This window comes from Lepidochelys kempii, chromosome 14 (assembly GCF_965140265.1).
Source record: "Lepidochelys kempii isolate rLepKem1 chromosome 14, rLepKem1.hap2, whole genome shotgun sequence".
Lineage (NCBI taxonomy): Eukaryota > Metazoa > Chordata > Testudines > Cheloniidae > Lepidochelys > Lepidochelys kempii.
In genome coordinates, this window is record NC_133269.1 from 36,425,613 (window position 1) to 36,453,066 (window position 27,454).

Sequence of the window (27,454 nt, forward strand, 5' to 3'; positions counted from 1 at the left end):
GTCGTACCGACTGAACTCCTGGGGTAGACAGCGGTACATTGACGGGAGAGCTTCTCCCCTGGACATAGCTACCACCTCTCAGAGGTGGATTAACTACACTGATGGGAGAAGCTCTCCTGTTGGCACAGGAGCGTCTTCACTTAAGCATTACAGCGGCGGAGCAGCACCGGTGCATTTGTTCTGCTGCAGTATTTTAAGTGTAGACCTGCCCTAAGACAGGCGGGCTCTGCTGTGACCCTGAGAGTGGCTCCTGGTTGGCCAGTTTTTGTGTGCCTGGAGGATCACAGAGTTACAGAGACAGGCATGTAAGAGGGTCAGGAAACTCCTGTCACCAGTATAATGCTAAGCAAGTAAGTCTTGTCCTCTCTCATCATTTTATTGTGAGTCTCGCAGCACTTGGTGTTTATCTTAAAGTCCCAGCAGCTGGAGTAGGTAGATTGCAAGGCAACCTCAGATTATATTACAGATACATTTCCTGCCTTCACATTTGTGTAGCAAAGATTGAAAATCGGAAACAAGAACACCCCAAAAGCTGGGAAACCAGAAGGCAAAGAAAATGACACAATATTTAAAAAGATGTTGCAGCCAATCTCATGATTCTGGGGGGCCTGACACACTTTTTGAATGCTTCAGGCTGGCAAGACTGTGATTAGAATGGCAAAGTGTGATAGCTGTAATTTATATATTACCTATGTCTTTGCTCTACTTTAGATTGCTCATATTGAGTGATCCCTACTCCTCTGTCACAGGGATTAACAATGTGTCGGCCAGTGAACACATAATGGTATGCTTACCAGTGAACTCAAATTCTACACGCCGGCTCCCAAAGAAGGGGATGATCTTCCCAGGGAAAGAGGATGTGAAAGTAAAGATCGTCTCTCTGCCAGAAGATGTAACGTCATAAAATGTAACTTCCTCCCCTTCATAATCCAGATAAAGCCCAATGTTACTGGGGCTATGAGGTAGGGCCAGAGCAGCCTCAGGGGAGGTGAGGGCCGAGTACTCATTCCCTGTACTCTGCAAAGCCCAGATCCCCTCCTCTGGTGTACGGCTTTTCGCTCCCTCATGTATCACAGACTCTTTGGCAATGCCCAAAACCCAATTACGTTTGTTCCCCACCTCCACTTGCCAGTAACACCTCCCTGAGGTGAAGCCCTTATAGCCCAGCACACAGGCAGCAGGGTAAAACCTGTTCTGTGTCACTAAATATCCCGTGTCTTGGTATTTCTGTATCACACTCTCATCTGTGGACACGACGGAACAGGGAATCCCCAGGTCTGGATCCGGAGTGGCCTGCACTGCACGAGGGGAGAGAGAGGCAGGAGGAGAGTGTTAAGTACCCAAAGCACCTCCCACCCGCCGATCAGCTCCTCCCCGTCCCTCCCAGCGCCTTCCTCCTGCCACGGATCCATTGTTCAGCGGTGGGCAGGAGGTTCTGGGGCGGGGGGGGGGAAGAGGGAGGAGTGGGGGCAGAAAGAGGCAGGGGAAGGGGGCAGAATGGAGCGGGGCAGGAAGAGATGGGGCAGGGGTGGGGGCTTGGGGGAAGGGGTGGAGTGGGGGTGGGGCCCGGGGCAGAGCAAGGGTCAAGCACCCCCTTGGGAACTGGGGAAGTCGGCACCTCTGTGCAGGCTAAACCACTCCAGTGCTGAGAGTGAGAGAGTCTGAGGCCAGAAGGGACCATCAGGTCATCTAATCTGACCCCCGTATATCACAGGCCACCAACTCCACCCAGCACCCACCTAACCCAACAACCAATATTAGCCCAAAGCCTGACAGCCTACAGCCGACCGTGCTATGATGTGCCACAGGCAGAGAAGAGGAGGCACCGAGGGTCACCAGTGCCCGAGGCCCCCGCAATGCAGGGAAATGATTCGGTGAGATACCCCCAGATAATCCTGGCACATCACCCGCAGCCACATGCTGTGGAGGAAGGTGAAAAGCCTCCCCCCGAATGCCACTGCCAGCTTGACCTGAGGGAAAATAGCCCTCCAGTGCCTTTCCCCCAATTCGCCTGTGAAAGACAGACCGGGTACCCCACGAATCACTGGGAAAGAAACTCAGAATAGCTGGTCAGCCAGGGGATGTGCTCCCAGAGTCCTAGAGCCACAGCAGCACCCGTGAGGACCCAGTAAGTGAGGTCAGGCTCAGCAGCATGGCTCCTTGCACCCAGCCCAGGCTAACCTGGGTGCTGAGCCCCAGGGTTCACTCTGCAGTGCAGACAGACCCTTACGGGCAGAGCTCAGCCCTGGGGGAGGCTAGGACCATTTCTCATGCTCCCCAGTAGCCTGGCTGGGGTGGGCCCTGAGTGTCAGTCCTGGGGAGCTGCCTGTTGGCTGAAGCTGAGCAGGAAATTCCCCATGGTTCCCACCAGGCATCAAGGAGGTACTGTTAGGAGGGTGTGAGAAACTGGGATTTTTTTCAATTTTTTAATGAAGCCTATATATGCCTCAGTTTCCCAATATGCAACGTTGTTACCCAGTGGGTGACAAAAATACCGCAAAAATAGAGATGATGAGTAATTTTAGGCACCTACAAGGTTTGGTTGCAGCTAAGTGGGGGTCTTTGTGAATCCCAGTGTGGTCTAATTCTGGGACTGAGGTGCCTAAAATGGCAAGTAGACCCCCTCACCCCAAGTCCTTTTGTGAATCTAGCCCATACCCTTTCTCTCTGCATTTGAGCTCAGTTCATAGGGCCGGGTCTCAAGAGAAAGGAAGGATTGGAAGAGAGATGATTTCATGTTGTCTTGACTCTGGTGACATTTCTACCGTTAATTAATGTAACCGTGATTGAGAGAGACCAGCTTTGGAGCTTACTCAGAGCTCTTCTTCAGGTCCATGTAGCTCAAAAACTTGTCTCTGTCACCAACAGGAGTTGGTCCAATAAAAGCTATGACCTCCCCCACCCTGTCTAATATCCTGGGGCTGACATGGCTGTCGCAGCACGGCATGGAACCGTGCTGTAATTCTGAGAGACAGCCCAAAGGAAAAGACCATAGAACGAGAGGCAGATCGGAATGGGGAGACCTTTCCAGTGAGACCAAACTAAAGTGAAATCATCGTCCAAAATATATTGTCCATCTCCTGCCTTACTCCAACGATCTCAAAGCACTCGGTGGCATTCACTAATTAGCACAACAAGGTAGGTTGGCCATTATTTCCTCCTTTTTCAAGATGGAGGAACTTGAGGTACAGAGTCTGGGATTTTCAAAAGGGCTGAGGCCACGTGGTGGCCAACTCCCATTGACAGTCAGAGAGAGATGGGGCCTAAATCCCTTAGGTCCCTCGAAAAATCCCAGCCATGGAGGTGAAATTCAACATTTTCTAAAACATCTGGCGATTGTGTGTCTCTGAAATGCTGAGTGGCCAATTTTGACACCCATGGTTGGGTCTGAGACAATCCAAGTGGAGGCCTGGCAAACTGGCATCAGCCCTGAGCCCTCCCCATCCCACCCACAGACGTCTAGCTGTGACGAGCTGAGAACTAATAGGCCAGAGTCCATCTCCTTCCACAGTCAGAGGCACATCTCGATGTGCCATCGCCATATCATGAGCCCAAATAACTGTTAAGTTACCTCTGAATTTCTTCAGAGCCTCCTGTAGACAAACATTTCTTTGGGAAGAGACGCCAACTCTCTCGCTCACATCCTGTGGCACAGCCATTGGTTTCTCGAACTTCACCTTCTCACACCTGGGGGGGGGGGGGAAGGGGGAAACATCCTAAATCTTTTCTTTCTTGAGAATGAGCTACCAGAGGCTGCTCTCTTGTGGGCTCAATGAGAGCCTGTAACTCCCACTGGTGAGACAATTCATCTCCTCACTGGAGTTTTTAAATGCCTAGCTCCTCCAATGGGAGTTAAAGAGAGTAAGGGGTCCACAGGCTGCCCCTCAGAGAGAAGGGCCTAATCTCAAGGGAAAGGATGCTCCAGTGGTTAAGGGGTTGCTGTAGGACTCTGGAAACCTATGTTCCACTCCCTGCTCTGCCACAGCCTCCCTGCATGACCTTGGGCAAGTCACTTAAGGCTTGATTTTTAAAGGTGCCTCCTGGGATTTTCAAAAGCACCTAACCAAGTCAGGCTCCCAACTGCCACTGATCACAATGGGAGGTGCCTAACTCGCTTAGCTGCTTTGGAAAACCCCACCAAGTGCCTAGCTACGTCTCAGGTGACTAAATGCCCTGCAAAATCTGACCCTGGGGGGAAAGTCCCCTTCTAGCACCACGACGCGTGAGGGGGAGTGGGAAGGAGTCACGTACCTGCTCCAGGTGCTTTTGATGTCCTAGAAAAGAGAAAGAGTTCAGTCCCAAGTGCCACAAGATGCGGATCGCTTCTGCTCTGCAGGGGATTTGCTTTGCCATCCCTAGTTGAGCTCGAGATGCAGTTCTCTGCAGTTAGCAACTTCAAAAGTCCATTCACAGATTTCGATGGAATGGGACCCCTAAGCACACACCATGACTGTGGGTTTTCTCCTTCTAAATTCTATGGCATTTGCTCAAACAGACTGATCAGACGCATGAATCCTTGACTGCCACATGCAACTGCTGTGTCCAAAGTGTTTGCCTTTCTCCATGTATGCAATTCTGCTCAGCAGTTCTGGAAGCTGGATTCATTCTCATTTCTTAATAGGCCCTGCAAAGAACTTTGCTTTCCTAATCTCTCACTTCCTAGAAAGTGGAGTTGTGCCTTTTATTGCTTTCATATCGTTAGGGCCCTTCATTTTCAGTTTTTATTTTAGTTAATTTTTCCTGGGATTTTATCAGTGTTTATTACCACAATAAAAACAGGTGCAAATCAGTGCAGAAAACTATTAAGTTTTCTGGTTAAATATCGGGGTTTGTTTTGGTGGATGGAAAGACAGGGAGAAAAAGTATTCAGTAGATGAATGCTTTGAATTCTGTTCATCCCTGTGGTTTGCTGCAGAACTAAAACAGAACTCAAAGCACAAGGGCCCCCCTGAGTTTAAGAAAACAATATATCTGAAATCCCCAAATAAAACGTTTCATTTGAACAAACAGGTTACTGGTGTAGAATCATAGAATATCAGGGTTGGAAGGGACCTCAGGAGGTCATCTAGTCCAAGCCCCTGCTCAAAGCAGGACCACTCCCCAGCTAAATCATCCCAGCCAGGGCTTTGTCAAGCCTGACCCTAAAAGCCTCTAAGGAAGAAGATTCCACCACCTCCCTAGGTAACCCATTCCAGTGCTTCACCACCCTCCTACTGAAAAAGATTTTCCTAATATCCAACCTAAACTTCCCCCACTGCAACTTCAGACCATTACTCCTTGTTCTGGCATCTGGTTACCACTGAGAACAGTCTAGATCCATCCTCTTTGGAACCCCCTTTCAGGTAATTGAAAGCAGCTATCAAAAAATCCTCCCCCATTCTGCTCTTCTGCAGACTAAGCAATCCCAGTTCCCTCAGCCTCTTCTCATAAGTCATGTGCTCCAGCCCCCTAATCATTTTTGTAGCCCTCCGCTGGACTCTTTCCAATTTTTCCACATCCTTCTTGTAGCGGGGGGCCCAAAACTGGACACGGTACTCCAAGTGAGGTCTCACCAATGCCGAATAGATGGGAATGATCACGTCCCTCAATCTGCTGGCAATGCCCCTACTTATACAGCCCAAAATGCCGTTGGACTTCTTCACAACAAGGGCAGATTGTTGACTCATATCCAGCTTCTCGTCCACTGTAACCCCTAGGTCCTTTTCTGCAGAACTGCTGCCTAGCCATTCGGTCCCTAGTTTGTAGCAGTGCATGGGATTCTTCTGTCCTAAGTGCACTTGTCCTTGTTGAACCTCATCAGATTTCTTTTGGCCCAATCCTCTAATTTGTCTAGGTTCCTCTGTATCCTATCCCTACCCTCCAGCATATCTACCCCTCCTCCCAGTTTAGTGTCATCTGCAGGTGCAATTGCTGAGGGTGCAATCCACACCATCCTCTAGATCATTAATGAAGATATTGAACAAAACCGGCCCCAGGACTGACCCTTGGGGCACTCTGCTTGACACTGGCTGCCAACTAGATATGGAGCCATCGATCACTACCTGTTGAGCCCGACAATCTAGTCAGCTTTCTATCCACCTTCTAGTCCATTCATCCAGCCCATACTTCTTTAACTTGCTGGCAAGAATGCTGTGGGAGACCGTAGCAAAAGCTTTGCTTAGAACGATTAGTCTATAAATATTCACCTTCGATAATTGGGCCACACCATTTGCAGCGCATACGCTCAACTTCATCCTTCTCTCCTGTTGTTGTTTCTTTAGCCCTTTTGAATACTTCCTTGTGTTCTGAAATGTATTCTGATGTAGATTTTCATTTTCTTCCCATTTTAGTGCGTCAAATCTTTAACCCATTGTCTACTAACAGTTTGAAATGTGTACTTGGTGGGCGTGTGATTTATCAGTCGGTTCAGACGCACACGCACTTCAGAGCTTGCGTGCGTGCCTGTTGGTTTATTGTGTGCATCTGCTAGACAATACGTTCTTTCTTCAGCAGGCAGCTTTGCATATACACACAGACTAATGTATTATCGGAATACAGAGATCTCATGCAATGTATTGTATTTTCTTAATAAAACAAGTTTTTTGTATATATTTGAATGATAAAAAAGTAGGATGAAAATCAGAAAAACCTCAATAATACTTTTTTGTAAAACCCAGAAATTTTTTGGTAAAAATTGGTTTAAACGGAAAATGAAGGGGCTTACACAGGATGTCTCAAAAAGGTCTGAACCATCTGCCTTTAAATTTCCACATTGGAAATATTAGAAATGTCACATTTTGTTTTCCCTCGCTTCGCTAAAGGACACACTGACAGTCTCCATTGTGGAGTAGGACCTCTCCAAGCACTTAATAAACTCCAAAGCTAATCAATCAGAATCTCTCCCTTCCCTGGGCAGGGATCTGGGTGTCTCTGTCTCACCTGCAGGAATTCACTTGTTGGCTGCTGACACTTCTCTTCTATCTCACTGATCAAGTCACCGAGACGGGAAATCTTTTCAGACAGTTTGGTGACATTTTCATCCTGTATCTTCACAATTTCCTTGTCCAGCTCTTCCAGTTGGGCCAGCAGGAGTCGCTCTTGCTCATCCAGGAACTGCCGCAGTTGCTCAAATTCAGACATGATCTTCTGCCTCTCAGCTTCTATCTTTCCCTATAATGAAGGGACACAAACAGGAAAGGACAGATCAAGGACAAGGGTTGCCAGATGTCCAGTTTTCAACTGGGAAGTCCAGTCAAAAGGGAAACCTGGCAGTGTCCGGTCAGCACTGCTGACTGGACATGAGAAGTCCGGTTACCCACAGTAACAGGCTTCCACCACCAGAGGGCGAGACGAGCAGCAGCTGCTGCTGGAGCCTGGAGGAGCACTCAGGGATGGCTCCATGGGGGGGGAGAAAAGTACCAGCATCTCCCCCATCCTGCTCCAATCACCCCTCCACCCCTGGAGCGTGGCTCTCCCTCTCCCACCCTGCCCCAGTCACCTCCACCACACCCCTAGAGCTCTGCTCAGCTGGCAGGGGGAGGGAGGTGGAGAGAGCAGCAAGCGACAGTGGGAGAGGGACAGAGGAGTGGGGGGCGGGACCTCGAGGGAAAGTGGCGGCAGGGCACAGGGCAGGTTCCAGTGCTCAGCATCCGGTTTTCACAAATGAGAAAGTTGGACATCCCAGACTCTCCCCATGTCCCTGATAGGAACAGTTCTTAGAGCCCTCTTTTCATATCAACCTACTACAAACACATGGTTGAGATTTCAGGAGAATATGCCTGACAGTCTCTCAGCTGGCCTGAATGAACAACATGTTCCGAAGTGCCTTCGGGACGTACGCCTCCAGTTCCCATTTTCAAAAGGTCACTTTGGATGCTAAGGAGCCTAAGTTTCTTTGAAAGTGACTTTTGAAAATAGGACAGCTCTCCCTGCATTTTAAGCCCCTAAATACCTTTGAGAATCTGGCCCTTAACCACTTGCAAAATTGTTAACCCTAGGCTCCGAAATCACTTAGGCACTTCTGAAAATGGCACCCAATCTCTCTAAAATGATGAGTTTTCAGGTCTGAGTGGCTTAGTATATTCTGTTGATCATCTAGAATCTTCCAATAGCAGAAAGGTTGGAAGGGGGGAGGTCTGACTCAGAATCAGAAATACATTGGCAGAGAGTTGTGGAGAAGACTGAAGAAGGAAAGGGTTCTGCTGGTTATCCACATAAAACACCAGTTACAAAACACACCATGCAAAATGCTTCTTCTCCAGTTTTTGCATGTTTCATCTGGCATTCTGTTAATTACACTGTTCCAGAGGAAACCAGTTGTGCCTGGTGGAGATTCAGGAGGAAGATTTCTGAGATACAAAACAGCCACTGGGTGCCTAAGTCCTACTGACAGTCCATGTGAATTAGGCACCTAATCACCATACGTGCCTTTGAAAATCTCCCCTGAAATCAGTGTTTGTAGCTGGATGTGTGGGGAATAAGATCAGTGCTTTCAGTTGAAACTGGAAGCCAGTGGAGGAATGAGCCCAGAGGGATGATAAACAAAGATAAACATTATCACACCCTGCAAGGGTGTCTCAACAAGAGACAAAGTGCTTGAGGTTATCAAGATGATGTTTAAAAAAAAACGTGAACGGTACAGAGCAGAACAGTGGTTCTCAAACTTTTTTACTGGCGACCCCTTTCACGTAGCAAGCCTCTGAGTGTGACCCCCCCTAATAAATTAAAAACACTTTTGAATATTTTTAACACCATTATAAATGCTGGAGGAAAAGCGGGGTTTGGGGTGGAGGTTGACAGCTCACGACCCCCCATGTAATAACCATGCAACCCCCTGAGGGGTCCCGACCCCCAGTTTGAGAACCCCTGGAGTAGACGTTTCTGGATACCAGGGAATAATGTACGGATTATCAAGAGGAGCGAAGTTCGGTTTCAGATCGAGTGGCGTAAGGAATACATACTCTGCAATATCCCCGACTGGGGGTAAGAGGTTAAGGGGTCAAAGTACAGACATTGAGACATGAGGTTGCGTTGTTCATATAATAGGTATGTTCAGGTGTGGTATATAATGGGTGGATACAATCATGAGGATGGATTGACCCTCATTTTGTGAGATTTAACGTTCAGTGAGTTTATGGTTCCAGTTCATATGGTCCAACGGACAAAGTCTCTCGGTCCCCAATACATCACAGCTAACCCTGATCTGAGCTTGACCTTGCTCCTAGTTAGCACATTTTATCTCAGTTTAACTGGACAAGGTGAACCCTACACACCACACTAGGGTCAAATTAAACTAGGTTCAAAATGTTTGCCTGTGAGGGCCTTGCACCAGAATAAAGACATTACATTAAAAAGTGATTTAAGGTACATCCGTACTACACAAATGTTGTGGTGGTGTGTAGAGGACGTACACTATATGCACCCGCTAACATGGGCATAAATAGCAGTGTAGATGGCTTAAGGAAGTAGAGTTGCAATATGCCTGAACCCTCTGGGTATAAACCCTACACACAGGGCTCTATACACCCCCAAGCAGGGCCTCCCCCATCTACACTGAGTGTCCCGCTGCTTCCCCAGTGCCAGAGCCTTTCCCCACCACAGGAAAAGGCTCCAGGGAGTGGAGGAAGGCTCCGGCCGCTCTGCTGCCTCTCCCTGCTGGAGTCTTTAATTCACACATGTAGCTACACATGACAGTGTGGACACAGCCTGTTTCTCACTGTGCTGTGTGGCTACACATACCCTACAGGATGCCCCCAGCGGTGTGCCGTGTAGATGTAGCCATAGCTAAATCAAAGCAGTGCTGCGTGTAGACAAGGGCTGACACTCTCCCCACAGAGAGAAATATCACCCCTGACTGATGTAACTTCTGGACCATAACAATGGGGACCTACCAGATTTTCCTGGCTTTGCGTCTCTGCATCCTGTTTCCACTCCAGAAGTTCTCCTCTCTCTTGCTTCGGTGTGTTCAACTGGGTTTGAATTTGTTCCTGAGGCAAGAAAAACAATGTTGGGGGTGGGGGGGAAGGTCAACCTGCTAAGAAGTCTGTCCTCTGTGCAATTTATATACATTGCAGTGCTGATTTCATTATCTGAAGCTGGGATTTTCAAAGAAGTCTCATGAAGTTGGGTTCTCAACTACCATTGATTTTCCATCTCCCTCTCAAGTTGCTCCAGGACGGTGCTCATGGCAATGTCACAGTTGACTCTTGAGAGGTGGGAGACTCAAATCTCTTCTCCTCACCAGGCAGAGGGAGAACTTGAACTGGAGTCTCCCACATACAAGGTGAGTGCCCTACCCCCAGGCTAATGGTTATGAAGAAAGTCTTCAACCTAGGGGTGACAGTGGATGAGAAGCTGGATATGAGTCAGCAGTGTGCCCTTGTTGCCAAGAAGGCCAATGGCATTTTGGGATGTATAAGTAGGGGCATAGCGAGCAGATCGAGGGACGTGATCGTTCCCCTCTATTCGACATTGGTGAGGCCTCATCTGGAGTAGTGTGTCCAGTTTTGGGCCCCACACTACAAGAAGGATGTGGATAAATTGGAGAGAGTCCAGCGAAGGGCAACAAAAATGATTAGGGGTCTGGAACACATGACTTATGAGGAGAGGCTGAGGGAACTGGGATTGTTTAGTCTGCAGAAGAGAAGAATGAGGGGGGATTTGATAGCTGCTTTCAACTACCTGAGAGGTGGTTCCAGAGAGGATTGTTCTAGACTATTCTCAGTGGTAGAAGAGGACAGGACAAGGAGTAATGGTCTCAAGTTGCAGTGGGGGAGGTTTAGGTTGGATATTAGGAAAAACTTTTTCATTAGGAGGGTGGTGAAACACTGGAATGCGTTACCTAGAGAGGTGGTAGAATCTCCTTCCTTAGAAGTTTTTAAGGTCAGGCTTGACAAAGCCCTGGCTGGGATGATTTAATTGGGGATTGGTCCTGCTTTGAGCAGGGGGTTGGACTAGATGACCTCCTGAGGTCCCTTCCAACCCTGATATTCTAGGATTCTATGATTCTTCCCCGGCCACATTGTGCGGAGCAACACAGGTGCAGAACTCCATCTTGCATGAAACAGCTTAGGTAGCTAAGCCACTCGACTCCAGGAGAGGGGTTCCCAGGTTTGGATCAGAGACAGGCCCATTCCTACACCAAACTCTGGGGGAGTTGGGGCTTAGGACACACCCCTCTCATCAGTATCTCCAGAGGGCTAGTCTCCCCAACTAGCATGCTGACTTTTGTGGATGCCTCTCTCCCCCCAAATGCCTAATTCAGGATTTGTTGTTCCAAACTGTACCAGATGACTTGAGGATAGCTGATGGAAAGCCAGCTTTTTTAAAAAGGCTCCAGAGGAAATCCTGGCAATTACAGGCCGGCAACCGTAAGGGCTTGTCTGATTGTCAGATGCTGGGGCTGGGCAACAGGGAATTAATCCTTCGATAACTGCCGGGTTCTGTTCATTCCCTCTGGGGCACCTGGCATTGGCCACTGTTGGAAGACACGATACTGGGCTACATGGACCACTGGTCTGACTCAGTGCAGCCATTCTTATGTCCTTAGTGATTTTCTAGGTGCCTAAAAGTTAGGTATTGCAGTGCTGAGCATCACAACACCCAAGTGCATTTGGGGATTCGGGCCTAAATCTCCTTTGCAAATGGGACTTCGGCTCTAAAGTCAGTCGGTGCTCTTGAAAATGTGCTCGAAGGATCTTCTTCTGTAATTCATCGGGGGTGAGGTGTTGCAGAGCCACAGAGAGGATTTTAAAGCACAGCTCCCGTTCATTTCATGGCAGCTGAGCATCTCAGGTCCCATTCTCAGCCCTGCTTCCTTTCCTTCTATGCTGTATATGTCATGCTGCCAGGGAAGAGAGAGGCCTTTGGGGGCACCAGACCTAATATAGAGACTTAGGGACTCTGTCTAGAACAGCCCTTTGCCTCCAGCGAATCCTCCAAGTGCTGCAGGGCAAAGGGTTGAAGTCGTATCCATTTTGCAGCAGTGTAGGGTAGGGTGCCCTGCTCCCATGCAATGACAGAGAAAACTATATGAAGAAAGCTGGACATCAGAGAGTTAAAGCTGAGCAACTTAAAGGGAAGGGAGTTTTGGTAAGAATGTTTAACACACTTTAAAAAAAAATAGTACATTAAACTCCATTGCCTAATGAACACTTGGGAGAAAGACTCCTGGTTAAAAATCCAACACACTCACAAGGTGCATAACTATTGTGCTCGATTGTTCGGCATGGGGGAAAGGGTTTGTTCAACATGGTCCTGGGAATCAGCCATTTTCTTCCTTTAATCTTATTGTGGCACTACTAGAGCCCACTTCGTCCTTACAGCTAGCGTGGCGTACAGCACAGCGGATTCTGCCCCGAGGGGATTGCTCTGTCCAACAGGCTTTTTAAGGTTCCAATCCTCTCGGGCTTCATGGGCCCTAGAATGTTGCAAAACTTCAAAGGTTGTATGGGCAGGACATGAGCCACTGGTTCAGGGAGGCTAATACCCAGTCCAGCCCGTTCTGCCAGAGGCCCCCCCAGACCAGCCACGGGGGAAGAGCTGCAGATCCCCGGCAGGAAGCAAGAGGGAGTCTGGGGGTGGAGAGGGCCACGCAGGGCTGTGCCTCCCCTGGCCGTCATACCCGTCGCCCATGATTTCTGCTTCAGGAGCAGCGAAGTGACCATCCTTCAGCAAACCCAGGAAAACGGGAATTCATCATCCTGGTTTTTCCTTGAGGAAAAAAAGTTACGCAGATTAACCTTTGTTTCTTAAACAGAAATCTTTCAGGGCACCTTATGCGACAGAAAGTAGCAGAGAACAAACTCCTTGAGAACACTGCTGACCATGTGTTATTTTCCTGTGGCTCGCCTGAAAGCAGCGGTCATCAGCTGTGAAATGCTCAAGCTGGGGTGCTACGCCTCCAGTCTGCAGCTGTGCTGAGATGTTGGTAATGTGACGGTAGAGAACTGCATGACAGGAGTGATGAGAGGCGGTGTGGTCGAGTGGCTAGGGTACTAGGATGGGCATGGGGAGGCCAGGGTTTAATTCCTGGCTCTCCTACTGAGCTGCTTTGTGAGCTTGGTTAAGTCACTGCCGCTTCTGTGCCTCTGTTTCCCTCCCACTCCTTTGATTTGTCTCCGAGCATGCCCACCAGATCAGGCCCCGTAGAGGAGAGAAGCAGAATGCCTGGTTTTCCCCAGCTCATGGATTGCTCTGGGTGTGGCCAGGAGACAGGCAGCCAGATGCCATGGGGGGCAGCTGTGCACATGCCCAGAGACAGAAACACAGGCACTGAAAGAAGTTGTACCCTGAATACACAGGCACTGAGTGAGTCTGGGCTCCTCCATAATGACAGGTTTCAGAGTAGCAGCCGTGTTAGTCTGTATTCGCAAAAAGAAAAGGAGGATTTGTGGCACCTTAGAGACTAACCAATTTATTTGAGCATAAGCTTTCGTGAGCTGCAGCTCACTTCATCGGATGCATAAAAGTGGATTATCATACACATTGTAAGGAGAGTGATCACTGTAGATAAGCTATTACCAGCAGGAGAGTGGGTGAGGAGAGAAAACCTTTTGAAGTGATAAACACCCATTTTTTCATGCTCTGTGTGTATAAAAACATCCTCACTGCATTTGCCACTTTTATGCATCCGATGAAGTGAGCTGCAGCTCACGAAAGCTTATGCTCAAATAAATTGGTTAGTCTCTAAGGTGCCACAAGTCCTCCTTTTCTTTTTGGGCTCCTACAGGAATTCTGGGGATTGCAGTGGAGCCAAAAACTGGCATTTAGGTGCCTAAACTCCAGATTTATCCACTTAAATCTGGGGTATAGACACCTTAAGTACTTTTCAGAATCCCCAGCCTTTGTCTATCTTGACTGTTTACATCAGTGGTCCCCAAACTGGAGCATGGAGGAACATTTGAGGGAGCATGGCAGGGCCAAGACCAGCCCCCACAAGGGGCAGGAAGGGAGTGCCACTCAGATCTCCTATGGCCCCCTTGGCCCTGGCTCCTACCCCAGCTCCACTCCCAGCCCCAGTCTTGACCCTGGCTCTGCTCCCAACCCCAGTTTGAGCCCCCGACTCCCGGCAGCCCCACTTCCAACCCCAAGACACCCCCACAGCTGTGGCCCCAGCCTCTGACTGTGGCCCCACTCACAGCTCCTAACCGCAGCTGCGGGTGGGGGGCCATAGCCAGGGTAAGGGAGAGCCTGAGGGGAAAAATTTGGGGACCACTGGTTTAGACTGTCTGTGTGTTTGTACAGAGCCTCGCACAGCAAGGGCCCTGATCTCGGTGCCTTTGGAAGCCATTGTAATAAAAATTGCAAACAAGCCCAAACCGAAGTAATTACCCTGCACAGCAGATTCCTACCTTGTAGGCCTGGGCAGCCTCCTCTGTGGGGACCACCCTGTGAGTACGGTGAGCCCGGGACTCTCTGCAGATCACACAGATGAGCATTTGGTCCTGGTTACAGAAGAGTTTGAAAGGCTCCTGGTGCACCTTGCACCAACCTTCTCCTGCTGCTGTTTGGAAACTCAGCTGCTTGGCTATTTCTACAAAGTTCCCCAGTTGTCTGTTCGGCCTGAGGGTCCTCTGGGGAAAGGTCTCTCTGCACTGAGGACAGGACACAGCTGTATCCGATCCCTCCCAGCACTGGGCGATGCAGGCTTGGCAGAAACTGTGCCCGCAATCTAAAAACACGGGATCCTTATAAAAACTCAGACAGATGGAGCAAGTTGCTTCATCTTGGAAGCTTTTCAGAGGATTCACTGCAGCCATGGCTCCCTGCAGACAGTGTCACAGGGATCTAAGATGTGGCTTAACCCCAACAGGGCGTTTTTCACGTGGCTTCTTTGGGGGTTTTTTGGCTGCTTTTTTTTTTTTTTTTTTAAATGTCCTGCCGGAGAACATGATTGGCTCCCTGTTGCCCAATCCCTCTCCCAACACCCAAAGCAAGGAGAGGGGAAGAAACCAGGACTCTGAGACTGACAGTGCCCAGGGCCAATGGGGGAGAGGCCAGTGCGACAGGTCAGCCCGATAGGGCATTACAGATGAAGGAGGGAACCTGGAATCCAGCTCAGTCAGCTGTGGGTTGGGTTCGTCTTCCCTAAGGGTATGTCTACACTACGAAATTAGGTCGAATTTATAGAAGTCGGTTTTTTTGAAATCGGTTTTATATATTCGAGTGTGTGTCCCCCCACAGAAAATGCTCTAAGTGCATTAAGTGCATTAACTCGGCGGAGCGCTTCCACAGTACCGAGGCAAGCGTCGACTTCCGGAGCGTTGCACTGTGGGTAGCTATCCCACAGTTCCCGCAGTCTCCGCTGCCCATTGGAATTCTGGGTTGATATCCCAATGCCTGATGGGGCTAAAACATTGTCGCGGGTGGTTCTGGGTACATATCGTCAGGCCCCCGTTCCCACCCTCCCTCCCCCCGTGAAAGCAAGGGCAGACAATCATTTCGCGCCTTTTTTCCTGAGTTACCTGTGCAGACGCCATACCACGGCAAGCATGGAGCCTGCTCAGGTAACCGTCACCCTATGTCTCCTGGATGCTGGCAGACGCGGTACGACATTGCTACACAGTAGCAGCAACCCCTTGCCTTGTGGCAGCAGACGGTACAGTACGACTGGTAGCCGTCATTGTCATGTCTGAGGTGCTCCTGGTCACCTCTGTGAGGTCGATCAGGAGCGCCTGGGCAGACATGGGCGCAGGGACTAAATTTGGAGTGACTTGAGCAGGTCATTCTCTTTAGTCCTGCAGTCAGTCCTATTGAACCGTCTTATGGTGAGCGGGCAGGCGATACGGACTGCTAGCAGTCGTACTGTACCATCTTCTGCCGAGCAGCCATGAGATGTGGATGGCATGCAGTCCTTCTGCACCGTCTGCTGCCAGCCAAAGATGTAAAAGATAGATGGAGTGGATCAAAACAAGAAATAGACCAGATTTGCTTCCCCCCCTCCCCTGTCTAGGGGACTCATTCTTCTAGATCACACTGCAGTCACTTACAGAGAAGGTGCAGCGAGGTAAATCTAGCCATGTATCAATCAGAGGCCAGGCTAACCTCCTTGTTCCAATAACAACGATAACTTAGGTGCACCATTTCTTATTGGAACCCTCCGTGAAGTCCTGCCTGAAATACTCCTTGATGTAAAGCCACCCCCTTTGTTGATTTTAGCTCCCTGAAGCCAACCCTGTAAGCGCCCCTCCCAGCATCAGAGCAATGGCAAACAATCGGGCATCTGAGAGTGCTGTCCAGAGCACTCACAATGGAGCACTCTGATGGGGCTAAAACATTGTCGCGGGTGGTTCTGGGTACGTGTCGTCAGGCCCCCGTTCCCTCCCTCCCTCCGTGAAAGCAAGGGCAGACAATCGTTTCGCGCCTTTTTTCATGAGTTACCTGTGCAGACACCATACCACGGCAAGCATGGAGCCAGCTCAGGTAACCATCACCCTATGTCTCCTGGGTGCTGGCAGACGTGGTACGGCTTTGCTGCACAGTAGCAGCAACCCATTGCCTTCTGGCAGCAGACGGTGCAATACGATTGGTAGTCGTCCTCGTCGTGTCCGAGGTGCTCCTGGCCACATCGGCTGGGAGCGCCTGGGCAGACATGGGCGCAGGGACTAAATTTGGAGTGACTTGACCAGGTCATTCTCTTTAGTCCTGCAGTCCTATTGAACCGTCTTATGGTGAGCGGGCAGGCGATACGGACTGCTAGCAGTCGTACTGTACCATCTTCTGCCAGGCAGGCAAGAGATGAGGATTGCTAGCAGTCGTATTGTACCATCTTATGCCAGGCAGGCAAGAGATGAAGATGGCTAGCAGTCGTACTGTACCATCTTCTGCCAAGCAGCCATGAGATGTGGATGGCATGCAGTCCTTCTGCACCGTCTGCTGCCAGCCAAAGATGTAAAGGATAGATGGAGTGGGTCAGAACAAGAAATAGACCAGATTTGTTTTGGACTCATTTTCCTCCTCCCCTGTCTAGATCACACTGCAGTCAGTCACAGAGAAGGTGCAGCGAGGTAAATCTAGCCATGTATCAATCAGAGGCCAGGCTAACCTCCTTGTTCCAACAACAACGATAACTTAGGTGCACCATTTCTTATTGGAACCCTCCGTGCAGTCCTGCCTGAAATACTCCTTGATGTACAGGCACACCCTTTGTTGATTTTAGCTCCCTGAAGCCAACCCTGTAAGCCGTGTCGTCAGTCACCCCTCCCTCCGTCAGAGCAAGGGCAGACAATCGTTCCGCGCCTTTTTTCTGTGCGGACTCCATACCAAGGCAAGCATGGAGGCCGCTGAGCTCATTTTGGCAATTAGGAGCACATCAACCACCACACGCATTATCCAGCAGTATATGCAGCACCAGAACATGGCAACGCGGTACCGGGCGAGGAGGCGACGTCAGCGCTGTCCCGTGAGTGATCAGGACATGGACACAGATTTCTCTGAAAGCATGGGCCCTGCCAATGCATGCATCATGGTGCTAATGGGGCAGGTTCATGCTGTGGAACGCCGATTCTGGGCTCGGGAAACAAGCACAGACTGGTGGGACCGCATAGTGTTGCAGGTCTGGGACGATTCCCAGTGGCTGCGAAACTTTCGCATGCGTAAGGGCACTTTCATGGAACTTTGTGACTTGCTTTCCCCTGCCCTGAAGCGCATGAATACCAGGATGAGAGCAGCCCTCACAGTTGAGAAGCGAGTGGCGATAGCCCTGTGGAAGCTTGCAACGCCAGACAGCTACCGGTCAGTTGGGAATCAATTTGGAGTGGGCAAATCTACTGTGGGGGCTGCTGTGATGCAAGTAGCTCACGCAATCAAAGATCTGCTGATATCAAGGGTAGTGACCCTGGGAAATGTGCAGGTCATAGTGGATGGCTTTGCTGCAATGGGATTCCCTAACTGTGGTGGGGCCATAGACGGAACCCATATCCCTATCTTGGCACCGGAGCACCAAGCCGGCGAGTACATAAACCGCAAGGGGTACTTTTCGATAGTGCTGCAAGCTCTGGTGGATCACAAGGGACGTTTCACCAACATCAACGTGGGATGGCCGGGAAAGGTGCATGATGCTCGCATCTTCAGGAACTCTGGTCTGTTTCAAAAGCTGCAGGAAGGGACTTTATTCCCAGACCAGAAAATAACTGTTGGGGATGTTGAAATGCCTATATGTATCCTTGGGGACCCAGCCTACCCCTTAATGCCATGGCTCATGAAGCCGTACACAGGCAGCCTGGACAGTAGTCAGGAGCTGTTCAACTACAGGCTGAGCAAGTGCAGAATGGTGGTAGAATGTGCATTTGGACGTTTAAAGGCGCGCTGGCGCAGTTTACTGACTCGCTTAGACCTCAGCGAAACCAATATTCCCACTGTTATTACTGCTTGCTGTGTGCTCCACAATATCTGTGAGAGTAAGGGGGAGACGTTTATGGCGGGGTGGGAGGCTGAGGCAAATCGCCTGGCTGCTGGTTACGCGCAGCCAGACACCAGGGCGGTTAGAAGAGCACAGGAGGGCGCGGTACGCATCAGAGAAGCTTTGAAAACCAGTTTCATGACTGGCCAGGCTACGGTGTGAAAGTTCTGTTTGTTTCTCCTTGATGAAACCCCCCGCCCCTTGGTTCACTCTACTTCCCTGTAAGCTAACCACCCTCCCCTCCTCCCTTTAATCACCGCTTGCAGAGGCAATAAAGTCATTGCTGCTTCACAGTCATGCATTCGTTATTCATTCATCACACAAATAGGGAGATGACTACCAAGGTATCCCAGGAGGGGTGGTGGAGGAGGGAAGGAAAATGCCACACAGCACTTTAAGCACAGCACTTTAAAAGTTTACAACTTTAAAATTTATTGAATGACAGCCTTCTTTTTTTTGGGCAATCCTCTGTGGTGGAGTGGCTGGTTGGCCGGAGGCCCCCCCACCGCATTCTTGGGCGTCTGGGTGTGGAGGCTATGGAACTTGGGGAGGAGGGCGGTTGGTTACAGAGGGGCAGCAGCGGCAGTCTGTGCTCCAGCTGCCTTTGCTGCAGCTCAACCATACACTGGAGCATTCTGGTTTGGTCCTGCAGCAGCCTCAGCATTGAATCCTGCCTCCTCTCATCACGCTGCCGCCACATTTGAGCTTCAGCCCTGTCTTCAGCCCGCCACTTACTCTCTTCAGCCCGCCACTTACTCTCTTCAGCCCTCCACCTCTCGTCCCGGTCATTTTGTGCTTTCCTGCACTCTGACATTATTTGCCTCCACGCATTCGTCTGTGCTCTGTCAGTGTGGGAGGACAGCATGAGCTCGGAGAACATTTCATCGCGAGTGCGTTTTTTTTTCTTTCTAAGCTTCACTAGCCTCTGGGAAGGAGAAGATCCTGTGATCATTGAAACACATGCAGCTGGTGGAGAAAAAAAAAGGGACAGCGGTATTTAAAAAGACACATTTTATAAAACAGTCGCTACACTCTTTCAGGGTAAACCTTGCTGTTAACATTACATACATAGCACATGTGCTTTCGTTACAAGGTCGCATTTTGCCTCCTCCCACCGCGTGACTACCCCCTCAACCTTCCCCCCTCCCTGTGGCTAACAGCGGCAAACATTTCTGTTCAGCCACAGGCAAACAGCACAGCAGGAATGGGCACCTCTGAGTGTCCCTGAAGAAAAGCACCCTATTTCAACCAGGTGACCATGAATTATATCTCACTCTCCTGAGGTTAACACAGAGAGATAAAGAACGGATTTTGGTTGAATGCCAGCAAACATACACTGCAATGCTTTGTTCTACAGTGATTCCCGAGTACGTGTTACTGGCCTGGAGTGGTAAAGTGTCCTACCATGAAGGACGAAATAAGGCTGCCCTCCCCAGAAACCTTTTGCAAAGGCTTTAGGACTACATCTAGGAGAACCACAAATGCCAGGGCAAAGTAATCCTTTCACATGCTTGCTTTTAAACCATGTATAGCATTTTAAAAGGTACACTCACCAGAGGTCCCTTCTCCGCCTGCTGGGTCCAGGAGGCAGCCTTGGGTGGGTTCGGGGGGTACTGGCTCCAGGTCTAGGGTGAGAAACAGTTCCTGGCTGTCGGGAAAACCGGTTTCTCCACTTGCTTGCTGTGAGCTATCTACAACCTCCTCCTCCTCCTCATCTTCTTCGTCCCCAAAACCTGCTTCCGTATTGCCTCCATCTCCATTGAAGGAGTCAAACAACACGGCTGGGGTAGTGGTGGCTGAACCCCCTAAAATGGCATGCAGCTCATCATAGAAGCGGCATGTTTGGGGCTCTGACCCAGAGCGGCTGTTCGCCTCTCTGGTTTTCTGGTAGGCTTGCCTCAGCTCCTTCAGTTTCACGCGGCACTGCTTCGGGTCCCTGTTATGGCCTCTGTCCTTCATGCCCTGGGAGATTTTCACAAAGGTTTTGGCATTTCGAAAACTGGAACGGAGTTCTGATAGCACGGATTCCTCTCCCCAAACAGCGATCAGATCCTGTACCTCCCGTTCGGTCCATGCTGGAGCTCTTTTGCGATTCTGGGACTCCATCATGGTCACCTGTGCTGATGAGCTCTGCATGGTCAACTGCAGCTTGCCACGCTGGCCAAACAGGAAATGAGATTCAAAAGTTTGTGGTTCTTTTCCTGTCTACCTGGCCAGTGCATCTGAGTTGAGAGTGCTGTCCAGAGCGGTCAGAATGGAGCACTCTGGGATAGCTCCCGGAGGCCAATACCATCGAATTGTGTCCACAGTACCCCAAATTCGAGCTGGGAACGTCGATTTAAGCGCTAATCCACTTGTCAGGGGTGGAGTAAGGAAATCGATTTTAAGAGCCCTTTAAGTCGAAATAAAGGGCTTCACTGTGTGGACGGGTGCAGGTTTAAATCGATTTAACGTTGCTAAATTCGACCTAAAGTCATAGTGTAGACGAGGCTTAAGTGAGGTCCTCGGGTGAGAGTGTTGCATGCATGCGTGTGTGTGTGTCCGTGCCCTGCAGTGCCTACTCTCTCCCCACCGCCTGCCTCCTGCCTGGGCTGCTTGGGCGGTTGGGTGAGCTGATAACAGTGGGCTGTGGTCAGTGATCTTTCTGTTGGTGCCTTTCTGGTGGTGGTGTTGCACCTACATGGAGGAGGGGGGACGCAGGCAGTGGGTGACAGGGGGTTGCAAAGCTGAGGGGGGCTGCAGCATAGCTTGGGCCAAGTTGGGGCCGGGGAGGACTGGGGAGTGGCCAGGCTGGGTTTGAGGGTTGTGGGGGGAGGGAGTGGCGTGCACAGCACCACTGCTGTTGGCCAGTGATGCTTGGGGCATTTCTGGTGGGGTGGTGCGCTGTTGAGGGGGGTCTTTTGGGGGTCCGGTGGTATTACGGCTGTACTAGCGGTCGGCCACTGGCATGACGGACATGGACCGGTGCCAACCCAAAGCAGATTGGCTTGTTTTGGGTGATTTGGAGGGGTGGGGAACGTAGGCAGAAATTAAACCTTGTCTGTCTGAGGAGAGAAATGAAACTGATGTGTAAAAAGTTGCTTAAATCCACTTCCGATTTTGTTTTGGTTTAGTGTCTTTAATGGGGCTACTCAGTCTGCTGCCTCAATTTTGTCACTGCAACATAGTGACGCTGATCCAGGCTGGATCAAATCCAGGGCCCAACTACACCAGAATCCTGTCTCCAGCAGCAGTCGGCACCAGGTGTCTCTGAGGAAGATGGAAGAACCACACAGTCAACAGATTCTACACACATAGTAAACCCAGGCTCAGATTCAGGTTTAAGGCCAGACCCCTCTCTGGACCTCAGTTTCCACACCTCTAAAATGGGGTCAATGATAGTGACAATGATAGGCTCAGCTCCCAACCCTAGCAGCTTGGCTGTTCCATGCCCTACTGTGTACCGAAACTGACTTGAAAGGACTATCCAAGCCCCTCCCAGGCCTGTTCCCATTGTGGGTCTTTCTCCTGGCCGAGCACAGGCTGTTCTTATATCGTCCAACAGGCTTGGATCCTAGTTACATGCTGCTCCTTCTCATGTGACCCCTGCACTTATTCCCTTCACCTGGGGATAGGTTCAGTTGAGCTACTACCCCTTTCATGGCCATCTCACCCTGGGACAGCCTGAAACTGGAAACCTGTGCTCGAACAGTAACTGTTTGCTAGGAAAGGTGCTGAAGACACAATGGAAGAGGAAATCCTTTGGACTGGATTGAAATTATTCCAAAGGAAAGTGAATGAGAGAAAATGTCCAACGTTATCCTCCTAGCGAAAGAAATAATTGAAGGTCAGAAAGGACCATTCTGTCCATCTTCTTTGTAACACAAGCCCTAGAACATCACCGAGTGCTTCCTCCAGAAAACCTGCTACGTGGGACTGAGCCAGAGCACGACTTCTGGAAAGACATCTCCATGCATTAGAGCCAGCTGGTCAGAAAAAATCTTTCTTCTCCAGTGACATGAAGTTAAAGGACACAGAGAAGAAGAAAACCTCGACTCGGGTTGTTACTGGAGCTGAAGCAGAGAGGCCAGGACAAACACGGCTAGGGCCCAGGACTGACTATCAGCAGATCTGCCGTTTTCTCTTCCTGGCTTTTTGACCATGAGCGAATCTCTTTGCTTCTGTGTGCCTCAGTTTCTATGACTATAAAATAAAACTACTCAAGGTTATGTTTTTTTCTCTCCTGTTTTGCAAGGCGGGACACTTAGATACATTTGGGGCCTGTCTACGCTACCGGTCTAGAGTGTATTTGTAAGCTGATGACCCCCACATGTTGTTCAGAAGCTGTGGATGACACAAGCTCCCTACATTTGTTCTGTGCTTAGCCCCTAGGGCACAGCTGGGCTGGGCGGCCTTTTCTCGCTGTGCTGTGCGGAGCAGGTTCTGAGCACGAGGGATACGAAGGACTAATTCTTGAAAATAATTCAAGGACTAATTCTTGAAAATAAATATCAAAGAATCCTAGAATATCAGGGTTGGAAGGGACCTCAGGAGGTCATCTAGTCCAACCCCCTGCTCAAAGCAGGACCAATCCCCAATTTTTGACCCAAATGGCCCCCTCAAGGATTGAACCCACAACCCTGGGTTTAGCAGGCCAATGCTCAAACCACTGAGCTATCCCTTCCCCCAAATAGAACTGCAACCCAAATAAAAAATCACTGCTGCTGACATTGGTGGGTGATAAAATAGTAGCAGAGTGGGAATTAATGATGAGGAGAGGGCAGTGACACAGAGCAATCGGATCCCTTGAGAAGCTGGAGCCATTCAAAGAAAACAAGTTGGAAAAGAACCAAATGAAGGGTCCTATAGCTAGCGACAAAGCATGCAGGCCACACCTACAGAGTGGGGAAGTGTATCCAGGAAAGCACTGACTGTGAAGAGGATTTAGGGCCATGCTAGGCAAGCCATTCAACATGAGCACCCAGGGGGATGCTGTGGTGAACAGGGCTAAAGCCATCATTAGATGTATGAAAAGAGCAGTGAGGAGCATAGGGAGGTGACACACCATGAGGAAGACGGATCATGGAGTCCTGCATTCAGTTTTGGCGTCCACCTTTGAAAAAAGATTTGGAAATATTGGAGTTGGGGCAGCAAAAAGCAATGAAACGTTTTGTGGGCTGGAGAAAAATGCCTGTAAATGAGCTACTGAAAGAGCTCAGCCTGTTTAGATGATAAAAAAGATCGGGAGGTGACATCATTGAAGTGTTGAAGTGACTTCACAGAGAGAAAATGTCGGGTATGAAAGGGCACATTAATCTAGCCGAGAAAAGCATAACAGTGGCTGGAAACTCAAAAGAGACCAATTCGTATTCGAAAGAGGGCACACATATTCAACCGTGAGGATGAATCACCAAAGGAACAAACTAGAAAGGGAAGTGGTGGGAATTCCCAACCTCTTGATGTCTTCAAATGAAGACGAGATGCCTTTCTGGAATGTGTGTAGTCAAAAACTAGCTACTATGCTCTCCAGAAAGCACGTGATATGCAGGGGGTGAGATGACATGCTCTAATTGTCTCTTCTGTCCATAAAGTCTGCTCATGTATGAAAAACTGAGCATAGCATGGGGAGAAGCCTCTGATGTTTTACTGTGTTGGGCTTGAGCCCACAATGAACGCTCATTGCTTGGGGTGATCCAGGGGAAGAGGCTGAAACATCCAATGTGGCTGGACAGGGACAGGACATCAGCACTGCAAGGGAGGGGTGGGTGTGGCAGTGACATCACAAGGGCCTTTGGCAGGACCTCAGCCTATTGGACAAAGGTGGTGGGGAGGCGATGACCTCACAGAGAGATCTTGACATCAGCCAGGCAGGACAGGGGTGCAGGACAGGGGCAACCTCGGAGATCCCTGTGGCTTTGCTTCAGCACGTCTCCTTCTCGAGGTCTCTCCTGGAGGACTGAGAGAGCATTCACTTGCACGTTCGTGAGCGCAAGGAGGACCCTCTTCGGAGTTTTCTCCTTTTCTTGTAGTGGTTTTGCTCGAAAGCAGACGTCCCTATAGAAAAGGTAAGAGCCTCGGAGAGGTTTGGAACCTGTTCAGTCTGATCTATCACGTGCCGGCTGATTTTTAGGAAAGGAAAACATTAGATTGTGGGGGCAGTATTTTATTTCCGACCTAGGACTTTGTCCCTTAGAATTACTGGGGACGTTGGGGTTTCTCCTTTTTGTTTTCCCTTTTCCTGTCTCTCCCTCTTTTCTCGTCTTCTCTTGCATCTTTGTCCCTTTCCCCTGCTTTCCTTTCACCACCAGGACCTGTCTGTGCATGTGGAGTTGGGGATGGAGGGGGGGCGGGGGGGGGTTGCATTCCAACTCTCATTGCGGGAGGCCCTCCCAAAGACATGTGGCTGGAATGGTGCTCTAAGAGTGACTCCCTCCGGTGGTGACCCGGGACATCTGGTGAAAACTCTCAGCTTTCTGCTTCTCAGAGTCTCAATGCTGATTGGGGGAGCTTGGGGCTATTGTGAGGGAGAAGGCTCAGGTCTTTGTTACCCTCTTTTAAGACCAAGGAAATAGGCTGTAACCAAACATGTATTTGATTGCTCTTTCCGCTTTTCTCCATTCATTGTCTTTGAGTAATTCACGATTCTCTCTCTAATGGGCTAGTTCTTCTAAAACACTTACTAAAGAATTAGGTTTTAATAAAGCCAAATGCAACCCCATAGCTCCAGTAACAAAGGAGTCAGGTGGCACCCTACAGAATGGGGGACAATCCGCTGGAAAGCATTGACCCTGAAAAGGATTTTGGGGCCATAGTGGACGAGCTACTCAACATGATCTGTCAGTGTGAAACTGTGTTAAAAAAGGTTAAAGCCATTCTTGGCTGGATAGAGTAGTGAGGATGGAAAGGGAAGTGAAAGAGCATTGGTGAGACTGATGTTGGAATGTTGAATCCAGTTCTTGTGTCCACATTTTGAATATTATGTTAAAACAATTGGAGAGGGTACAGAAAAGATTTGTAAGTGAGTGATGGGGATGATGCCTTCTAATGAGACATTGAAAAAGCTCAATCTGTTTAGTATATACAAAAGAAGAAGGAGAGGTGAGTTGCTTGACTTCATGGAGAGAAAATGTTGAGTGTAAATGGCTCTTTTTATGTAGCAGAGGCATGACAAGACCCCATGGATGGAAGCAGAAATCAGAAAAAGTATAATGACAATAAGACCCAGATTTGTAAGAGGGTGGTTCGTCATTGGCACAAAGAACCAAGAGAAATGATGGCTTCTCCATCTCTTGATCACTTTGAATAAAGACTAGATGCCTTTCTGGAAAACGCTGAGTAAAAGAAAAGCCCAGCTCTTCTGACATACAGGAGGCCTTAGGATACGCAGGGGATCAGATTAAATGCTCTAACGGTTCCTTCTGGCCATAAAGTCAACTAACTTGTGAAAACCTAATTGCGGCCTGGGGAAGAATCTCTGTGTTCGACTGTGTAGTCGGTGTCACCTCACAAGGAAGAGTCATTGAGTGGGATGATCCAGGGGAAGCAGCTCAAACATCCAGTGTGGCTGGACAGGGGCAGGACATCAGCACTGCAAGGGAGGGGTGGGTGTGGCAGTGACATCACAAGGGCCTTTGGCAGGACCTCAGCCTATTGGACAAAGGTGGTGGGGAGGCGATGATCTCACAGAGAGATCTTGACATCAGCCAGGCAGGACAGGGGTGCAGGACAGGGGCAACCTCGGAGATCCCTGTGGCTTTGCTTCAGCACGTCTCCTTCTCGAGGTCTCTCCTGGAGGACTGAGAGAGCATTCACTTTCACATTCGTGAGAGCAAGGAGGACCCTCTTCGGAGTTTTCTCCTTTCCTTGTAGTGGTTTTACTCGAAAGCAGACGTCCCTATATAGAAGGTAAGAGCCTCGAAGAGGTTTGGAACCTGTTCAGTCTGATCCATCAGGTGCCGGCTGATTTTTGGGAAAGGAAAACATTAGATTGTGGGGGCAGTATTTTATTTCCGACCTAGGACTTTGTCCCTTAGAATCACTGGGGACATTGGGGTTTCTCCTTTTTGTTTTCCCTTTTTCTCTGTCCCTCCTACTTTTCTCTTCTTGCTTCCTTTTTCCTTTTCCTCTGCTCTCCTCCCACCACCAGGAGCTCTGTGTGTGGAGCGGGGGCCGGACCGGGGGAGGGGGGGGTCGTGGGAGGCCCACACAGAGAGGTGAGACTGGAATAGTGCTCAGAGAGTGATCCCCTCGGGGGTAACCAGGGCCATTCTTTGGGCTATTTGTTGAGAACCCTTAGCCTCCCACCCCTCAAAGTCTCAACCTTGATTGGCTGAGGAGGGGGCTATTGACAGGGAGGAAACTCTAGTCTTTGTTGTTCTCTTTTATGACCAAGCAAATAAGTCACAACCAGTTAAATGTTTGACCAATGTGGATGCTGCTCTCCATTCATTGTCTCGGAGCAGTTCGTGATCCTCTCCAACATTCCAATTCTTCTCAAATACTTGCTGAATAATTACTATGAACAATTGTTGGTCTGTAGCTCATTTGAGAGCAACTCTGCTACTGACTGGCTGCATCAGCTAAGACAAGTCCCTGCTCCTTTCTCAGCCTTCGTTTCTCCTTCTGTCAAGAACGAATAACAATCCTCTCCCACCTACCTCGCCATGGGTGGATGCTGGGGATCCACTGAAGAGTGTCACTCGGAGCAGTGCAGACTAGGGGTGTCCAATCACACTGAGCCATATCCGATTATGACCTAATATTCTATTGGTTTTGTATTTTATTCTTTTGAAATTGTGAAGAGCAGCAACTACTTAGCTCAGACGGAAGCATCTCATCTAATTTTCTAGATCATAGTTGGTTTCAGAGTAGCAGCCGTGTTAGTCTGTATTCGCAAAAAGAACAGGAGGACGTGTGGCACCTTAGAGACTAACCCATTTATTTGAGCATGAGCTTTCGTGAGCTACAGCTGTCGTGAGCTACAGATGCATCCGATGAAGTGAGCTGGAGCTCACAAAAGCTTATGCTCAAATAAATTCGTTAGTCTCTAAGGTGCCACAAGTTCTCCTTTTTCTTTTTGCTAGATCACAGTGTCTC

The 27,454-nt window shown here is 49.5% G+C and overlaps 3 protein-coding genes across 3 annotated transcripts in view; 1 reads left to right on the plus strand and 2 right to left on the minus strand.

Moving 5' to 3' along the window:
* LOC140897492 (E3 ubiquitin-protein ligase TRIM15-like) overlaps positions 1-9,917 on the minus strand; it is a 52,785-nt gene extending 42,868 nt beyond the window's left edge. The window contains exons 1-2 of the mRNA XM_073310222.1: positions 9,870-9,917; positions 6,919-7,149 (exon numbers count right to left, since the gene is read on the minus strand). Coding sequence (XP_073166323.1) covers positions 6,919-7,119 — 201 coding nt within the window. The 5' untranslated portion in view covers positions 7,120-7,149; positions 9,870-9,917. The remainder of the gene's footprint in view (positions 1-6,918; positions 7,150-9,869) is intronic.
* The window catches only part of LOC140898396 (uncharacterized), a 317,402-nt gene that overhangs the window by 111,802 nt on the left and 178,146 nt on the right, over positions 1-27,454 (plus strand). The window lies entirely within an intron of this gene.
* LOC140898001 (erythroid membrane-associated protein-like) lies at positions 733-2,737 on the minus strand. Its single transcript, XM_073311368.1, has 2 exons — positions 2,659-2,737; positions 733-1,298 (listed from the first exon to the last, which is right to left on the minus strand). The coding sequence occupies exons 1-2, from the start codon at positions 2,735-2,737 to the stop codon at positions 733-735; spliced, it is 645 nt and encodes a 214-aa protein (XP_073167469.1).

Coding starts and splice junctions, on each gene's coding strand:
- LOC140898001 (XM_073311368.1), bottom strand. CDS start 2,737: ATGAAATCATCTCTCTTCCAATCCTTCCTTTCTCTTGAGACCCGGCCC. Junction 1,299..2,658: donor CTCAAATGCAGAGAGAAAGG/GTATGGGCTAGA, acceptor CCCCTCGTGCAG/TGCAGGCCACTCCGGATCCA.